At 53.2% G+C, this 7,983-nt stretch overlaps 1 protein-coding gene across 1 annotated transcript in view; it reads left to right on the forward strand.

The window, feature by feature from the left end:
• The first annotated feature begins 363 nt into the window (after nt 1–363).
• The window catches only part of GTF3A (general transcription factor IIIA), a 12,019-nt gene continuing 4,399 nt past the window's right edge, over nt 364–7,983 (forward strand). Inside the window, 5 exon segments of the mRNA XM_040447934.1 lie at nt 364–473; nt 569–770; nt 3,206–3,306; nt 7,151–7,247; nt 7,643–7,731. Coding sequence (XP_040303868.1) covers nt 364–473; nt 569–770; nt 3,206–3,306; nt 7,151–7,247; nt 7,643–7,731 — 599 coding nt within the window.

Genomic DNA, 7,983 nt, shown 5'->3' on the forward strand with positions numbered 1-7,983 from the left:
CACCGGAATCCCTAGGGAGTTTCCAAAAATTGTGGCTTAGTTGGTCCGGGGTATGTTCTGGGCTCACAATTTGTAAGAGATTCTAAACGTGCCGACAACTTTTGGAACCAAGTATAAAGCATGCCAGGAAATCTATCCATAAAAAAGACAAACTAATAATGTAATTTAAGTTATGCTTTATAGAGAATGGTGGCGGGCGGAAAACAGGTCACAAATCAGGGGCGCTGGGGAAGCGGGCCCCTTACAGCCAGCCCATCAGGGAAAAGCGCCTCTCGCTGGGGAAGAGGAAGCCGCGGCCGCAGGCACCGCGAGCAAGCTCCACCCAAAGTGGGTGGGCGCGGCCGGCGAGCGGCTCCCTGGAGCATGCGCAAATGCGGCGCCGGCGCGGGGCGGGGCCTGTTGTGCGCGCGCGCGCCGGCGCTCCAGTTCCGCCTCTCCGGGGTCGTGCTCCCGGAAGTCCGGCGGGGTCGCGCGTGGGAGCCTCCGGGAGTGGAAGGAGCGGGGTCCGGCGGCGGCCGCGCGCAGCCGTTCGTCGCCCGTGGCTCGGCACGTGGCTGAGCGCCCGCTGAGGCGTCCTGGAGCCGCAGGCCTCGGTCGCCGAGGCGGTGTCATCCCTGACCATCGCCGACGCCTTCACCGCGGCGGGCGAGAGCCCCGCCCCGCCGCCCTCCGCGCTCAGTAGGAGGTTCATCTGTTCCTTCCCCGACTGCAACGCCAATTACAACAAGGCGTGGAAGTTAGACGCGCACCTGTGCAAGCACACGGGGGAGGTAACGGGGCCGCCGGCCCGGCCACGGAGGGGTGTGGCGTCCGGGCCCGGGGACTCGGGATGGGGTGGCCCGCCAGCTGGGCTGTGTCCCAGAGGCCCCGGGGCAGCGTGTGGCTGCACAAGCCTGTGCGAGACCTATGCCATAGTCTTGGCAGCCTGGATCACAGAGGCGAACCAGCTCTGCCTTAGGTTAGGGAGGAGCCGAGGAGAGGTAGACAAGTTCTGAGACCCAAAGACAGCCTTGCCATGGGCTCCAAGCACCCTGAGCCGCTGCTTCTCGTTTGATCTTGAGGCTTGGTCCGTCACCGTCTCCTGATAATCTGTAAATAGGTGCAGAGGAAGGATTCATTTACTCGCATGCTTTCTACGCCCTCGACCCCCAGCAGACACCTGCCTTAATCCCTGGCCTCCTGGAACTGGAACGGGGAGGGGGGGGTAACGTCTTAGTACTGGAGGTTCTGCAAGCAGCATGCGTTCATTCCTTCACAATCCAGTACCTTTTTAGCTCTGATGGGCGTAGTCGACAAAACAAAAGGCTCCTGCTGTCACCGACCTTGTCCTTGAATGGGGACAAAGGAGTAAGTAGGAATGAGACGCAGTAAATTGAGGGCTCCTGGAGGATGGTCAGGAAAGGTCTCTTTTGACCTGAATGAGAAGGAAGGGATCCAACCGGGAAGACACAAGGGAAAACAGTCCCGGTGGAAAGAAACTGCAAAAGGACCTGTGATTGTGATCGAGTTGGGGGCCGTATAAGAGGAGGTCGGAGAAGCAGGTGTGGTGGGAGCATTTGTAGGCCAGGGTGCAAATAGGGTTTGGAGTTTGGGTTTTCTTTTGAGGGCAGTAGGAAGCCTTTGGAAGATGGCAGTTGGGGAAAGGGAAGCTCATGGAGGCCAGGGAACCTGCCCAGTTTCCCAGTGTCAGTTCCCAGCTGACACTGCCTCAGCTAAAGCCCTTTACTTCTTTTTTTTTTTTTTTCATTTTTATTTATTTTTGGGACAGAGAGAGACAGAGCATGAACGGGGGAGGGGCAGAGAGAGAGGGAGACACAGAATCGGAAACAGGCTCCAGGCTCTGAGCCATCAGCCCAGAGCCCGACACGGGGCTCGAACTCACGGAGCACGAGATCGTGACCTGGCTGAAGTCGGACGCTTAACCGACTGCGCCACCCAGGCGCCCCTAAAGCCCTTTACTTCTTAATCCAGGGACCCGCAGCCCCCGCCTTTGCTCCCAAACCTACCTAACTTCCGGGCCGTTCCTTCGTGTGACCTCATGGCTCCCTACCCTCTCTGCCATTGGAAGGTTGACCATTTCCTCCAGCTCTTTTCTACGCGGACCGTTTGCACTGCTCCTTTCTGTCCCGGACTTTACCCGTGCCACCAGCTGTCTTGGCAGTCTTGCCCAGTGACTGGCTCCCCTCGGAGCGGCCGCTGTGTTCTCCTTCCTGTCCTTTCTCTTGCCCATTCTGCCCCTCAGCCTCTGGGTTCTGAAACCAGTATGTCCAGGGAGAGAAGCACATGGTCACTTTTATGTCCCTCTCTGAGAAACCCTGGGGCAGCGTGAGCCTCCTGTCCCCTCTGTGGGTCGCCCCCAGAGCCATGGCCCAGGGGAAGGACAGATTGTGTCCTCGGGGCATGGGAGCGGTAGCCCTGCACCCCCCTCCCTCAGCTGCGCCTCTCTCAATGAATTGCACTTTCTTTAAAACAAAAACAACGACAACAAAAAGAATGGCAAATATTGTGCAAAATTCTGTGGATCTTCCCCTGGTAATTCAGTTCTTCTGTCTTCCAGTCTACTTGCTTTGTTACTAGCACTGACATTTGAGGCCTCGGTACCTCCCCCCTGGACTGCCATGGGGCTATGTTTTTCATAGGTAAATAAACCACACTGGTTATTTGGGGGATGTGTTTCGACTTTTCCTGTAGGTTCAGAATGGAGACCCCCTCCTCCCACCTCCTGGGTCCCAAGCGGTGGTCGCAGTGAGGCTGCGAGCGTTTTCCTATGGGTGTGTCAGGCCTTCTCTTAGCACAGACCCTGGGATTGTCCGGGATGAGAGGGAACCCGCACCTTCCTCTGCCATAGGCTTTCAGCGGATAAAAGCATGCAGTGGTGGCGATCTGTGCACATCGGCCAACGCTAACAGCACACAAGTCATCTGTAAGGGGCTTGCTGTGGACGCTTGCTGTCGGGTTGGGAGCACGTGAACGGTGCTGTTACCGTGAAGGCCACCCGCTAAGTTCGTGTGTGACTGACGGGGCAGGATCTGCTGCACCGACTTCGGGAGGCAGTTGTGGCCTTTGTGTAACTCAGTGGAAACCATCCCTGGAGGCAGAGTCCCTGCCTGGCTAAAATGTCCCCTACATGTTTTAGGTCTTTAAATGGTACCAGAGATACTGACTGGGGCAGGAGTGACATGTTTTTTTCTTTCCTTCCTGCTAGAGACCGTTTGTTTGTGACCGTGAAGGGTGTGGCAAAGCCTTCGTCAGGGACTACCATCTGACCCGCCACGTCCTGATTCACACTGGGGAAAAGCCATTTGTGTAAGTAGAGAACAGTCTTACGGCCTTTAAAGAGGTTGCTTTTGGCATACAGACCTGGTAAGAAAGTAGATTGTTAACTCGTGAGGCCAGGGATGTGCAGTGTCCTTCACTTGCACTTCCTGGTACAAGAGGAGCCTGGGTTTCGAACGTGTGGAAGAGAGGAGGGGTGTGTGGGGCACTCGTGAGGACTTCAGGAATGAGTCTGTCTGAAGTCCTCCTAAGTTGGCATCCTCTCTCCTCCCTTTAACGTGTGTACTAAGTGGGACACCCTCCTCGAGAAACACTCCGCTCAGACTAGATGGGGTCATGGTTCCCTGGCAGATTCTTGGCCCTGCACTGAACAGGGTCTTTATGAACCAATAAGCTGCTGGGAGAAGAGACAGAAGCATAAAGGAGTAGAGCTTTTAATAGCTGATCTTGTATTTCTTCAGATCGAGCCGCTTCACCTCTCCCATACCAGGCTTAATTGTATTTTCCTTGGAGTTGCTGATTATCTCTGAAAAGGGTGGAGGTGTTGCTTGTCTTTTAAATCGGCTTCTTTAAAGTAGCGGGTCTCAAATATAGGGAGCGTGAGAATCACCTGGAGAGCTTGTTAAGGACAAACACAGAGTATTGGATCCCACCCCGGAATTTCTGATTCAGCAGACATGGGGTGGGGCCTGAGAATTTGCATTTCTAGCAGAGGCTCAGGTGATGTTGATGCCGTTGGTCTGGCACCCACACTTTGAGAACCACCGGACAAAATGTTCCGTGAAAACACGGAGTTTTCATTGGAAAAAGAGTAACGACTTTACAGATCCCCAGAGCTACATCCGGGAGACCACGTCGAAAAACAGCTGTTTGGCACGTCCTGCAGATGTTAGAATGTGGTATCCCAAGTGTGTTCTATGAGACAGCTCCTTGAGCAGTGAGGTTTTCTAATGAGCTGAGTTCACTTCTTCCAGTTTTAAGAGGATGATGCATGTGAGGCGTCTCACGTCTCACTAAGGTCCAAACAGTCTGAGGCAGGGGAGGTGTCAGTTGCTGGCACGGGATCGTCTTCACTGCCCTTGTCCATGTGGAGAGCCACCTCCATCTGACCAGCGTGCTGGCCAGCGGGAACGGGACAAAGTCCTGAGGGGGCAGACGTGTTCAGTTCAAGCACACGGCGTATCACCGAAACAGATGACCCTGAGTGAAGCTTAACGTATTTCAGAATGTGGTTCGACCGGCCCAGCAAAGAGTAACGAAGCGTGGTCTGGAAAATGGGGCCGGGAGAGAGTCTTTGGCCTAGAAGTTTCCCTCCGGGGAATTTATTCTACAGATACACTTGTGGCTGAATTAAATGCCGCTACGAGGTTCTGTGCACGGCATTGGAATCAACCCGTGTGCTCATCAGGAGGGACCGAAAAGTGTATCAACACGGTAGAATCCTAGACAGCCGGAAAAACAAATGCAGGTACCGTCTGTGAAGCCGTGAGTGAGTGTCCAACGGCATATTCATCAAAAGACCACAGTTCAGAAGAGTGGACAGAGGGCTGCCTTCTTGTGCGTAAAAAGGAGGAGGGAGAAGAACGCGGGAAGAGTCTGCATTTTTATCTGCTTCTATCTGTATGAAGCCGAACAGGTCGCCTGTCCTGGCTGGGAGTAGTGGGGAGTCCCGGGTGGGGGGGGGGGGAGGAGGCAAGGGTGAGGGGTGGAAGGAAACTTGCAGCTGTGTCCCTTTTTATGCTTCCTGGTTTCTGAATTAAGCTACCGTATGCTCCTTAAAAAACTGGATCTCCAAGAGGAACTGGGGCTGGACAGATTCCCGGGGTGAATTGGAAAGGGAGGGTTCCCTCTGGAACAGGGCAGCTCGGTGTTACTCCCTTCCGGCTCTCTCTCTGGCCTCTTAATTCCACGTGGCCCAAGTCTCTTGAAGCGCAGCCTGAGCTCTGCTTCCTTCGGCCTTCCTGTCCCTCGTTCTTGTTGGTGGCATCCCTGTGCACCCGATGGCCCTCGGCGAAGGCGAGGCAGCTTCCCTGGACGCCCCGTCCTCGTGGCTGTCCTCTGCAGCGGGCGGGTCGTCAGGTTCTGTCTCTTCTGGTCGGACCCCTGCCCCTCCCCCCGTGGCCGCGGTCGCATTTCAGGCTTTGACTCCGACCTGAATGGTGTTGTCTCTGCCCTAGACGGCTTCCCTTCTTAAAGCTGTGCAGGGTTTAAGTGTTGCTCTCATAACGAAGTCCAGGGTCTTAGCATATTGTGCAAATGACCTTTGCGATCTGGCCTTTTTGTGATCTGGCCCCATCTGCTTGACTCTCAGACATAAAACCCGGTCCGTGCACCACCCTGCAACTTTGCCCGCGTCTTCTGTGCCGCTGCGCCTGCTCTTTGCTCCCGGTCGGGACATTTCTGGGCCCTGTCCTCTTGCCCCACACTGGTGTTGGGTTAAATGCCTGTGTCAGGATTGAAGTCAAGAGTGACAGAAAACCCAGCACAACAGAGGCTCAAACAACACCGTCTCTGTTTCTCCTGTGTAACAGAAACGCTGACATGGACAGCTGGGGGTGTTCCACAGTCAGTAGGACCTGGGCGCCTTGGAACTTGTCACTGCCGTCCTCATCTTGGGGCTTCGACGTCGCGGTCCAAGATGACCTTTGGAGTTCCAGCCATCCTAGGCGTTCCAGCCACCAGGATGGGTGAAGGCGCAAAAGAGGAGTGCCCCCTTTTAGACACTTTGTGGTCGTTGAGCCGGATGGGCCAGAAACAGCCGTGTGGCCACCCCTGATTGCAGGGCAGGCTGGAAAAAGTTCTATTTCTGTTGACCGTGTACCCAGCTAAAAGTCAGCCTTCCGTCCCTGGGGTCAAAACCACCACCCGTTGGTGTCCGTCGTGTTCTCTGCCGCGGCCTCCCACATGCTTCCAGTGGGATCTCCCGCTGCCCCCGCTCGCGGTCAGCCCCCGGTAGACGGCACAGCACGCGGCAGTGTCACCCCGTGTTTACTGGTCCGTGATGGCTGAGATTAGGGCCGTCATAGAAGTCCTGCTTCGTCCCTCAGGCTGAGGACTCACAAGAAGAGCACACGTTTAAAACACAACTTCACAAAGAATTTGGGTAATTCAAGGGCAAGATCTAGAAACACTCATTAAGGGGAACTAGGATGGCTTGGTGATATGCCAGAGGGCATTATGGTTGGTGGTTTTGCTCTAAATACCCATTTCTACCTCTGAACAGAAGCTAAAAGTAGTGTTTTTGAGGGTTTTTTTTTTCCCTTTGGAAATGCAATTTACTTTGACATTTCAAGCAAAATGAAGGTTTTGAGATTCTAAATTAAAAAACAGTTTCGCTTAAACATGGAGTTAAGCCTGAGCAGGGTTTGGGTTTTGGAAGTAATGTCTTGCACCTTCTGTGTGCCCGGCTCATAAAGGACGTGTGATGAACGTGCTTGGTTTCAGAAGCCTGGGTGAAGACGCATCTCGTTCCCTAGTAATCCCGTCAGAGTGAGGCTGACGCTTCAGCTTTAATGCTTTGGAGTTGGTTAAAGTCTGTTTTATACTGTACTTTGGACAGTAGTTTCTTTAAATTTTTTTAATGTTTATTTATTTTTGAGAGAGAGAGAGACCGAGCACAAGTGGGGGGCGGGGAGAGGGAGACACAGAATCCAAGGGAGGCTCCAGGCTCCAGGCTCCGAGCTGTTGGTGCAGAGCCCGACGTGGGGCCCGAACCCACGAACCGTGAGATCGTGACCTGAGCCGAAGTCAGACGCTCAACCGACAGCCACCCAGGCCCCCTGGACAGTACTTCTATAAAGGAGGAGGATGTATACATCTTAAAACTTCTCTTCCCTCGGTTTGTTAATATTTTGATTTATGCAATTTCTTACAGTTGTACAGCTAGTGGCTGTGATCAGAAATTCAACACAAAATCAAACTTGAAGAAACATTTTGAACGCAAACATGAAAATCAGCAAAAACAATATGTAGTAAGTATGAATGCTTTTCTATGCTTAAACTCTCTGCATATTTTTAGGCTTATTGTCTAATGTTCCTAAAGGGCTCATCAACCAGATTTTGTCTGGCAGATACCTGAATTTAGCCCAACTACTAGCTACCATAATAATGGCTTATTTTGAAAGCATCCTTTTTTTTTTTTTTTTTTTTGGCTAATGAAGTTTATTATGGTAGACTGCCCCAAATGAAACCGTTTTGCTGTTTCCAGTGTGTTAAATCTTTAAAGCTTCCTGGCATGGGATTTGACGGTAACTCGCGGGGAGTAGGCAGCAAGTATAAAATCTTCACGGTGTGTTTCTCCTGAGGGAATTCTCTTGTGAACCACTCTTTGATTTTTTCCAAAGTCTAACGAACCTTTATCAAACAGTGCACTTTTGAAGGGTGTGAGAAGGCCTTTAAGAAACACCAGCAGCTGAGGACCCATCAGTGCCAGCACACCAGTGAGCCACTGTTCAAGTAGGTTCTCCACATGGGTGAGGTCTCTTGCATTTCAGGTGGCAGGAAGATTGACACGCAGGGGCGCCTGGGGGCTCAGTCCGACTCTTGGTTTCAGCTCAGATCATGATCTCATGGTTCAGGAGTCTGAGCCCTGGGACAGGCTCCGTGCTGAGAGCGCAGAGCCTGCTGGGGATTCTCTCTCTCTCTCTCTCTCTCTCTCTCTCTCTCTCTCCCTCTCCCTCTCCCTCTCCCTCTCCCTCTCCCCCCCCC

Source organism: Herpailurus yagouaroundi, unplaced genomic scaffold (assembly GCF_014898765.1).
Source record: "Herpailurus yagouaroundi ecotype Mexico unplaced genomic scaffold, PumYag 197, whole genome shotgun sequence".
NCBI classification, from domain to species: Eukaryota; Metazoa; Chordata; class Mammalia; order Carnivora; family Felidae; genus Herpailurus; species Herpailurus yagouaroundi.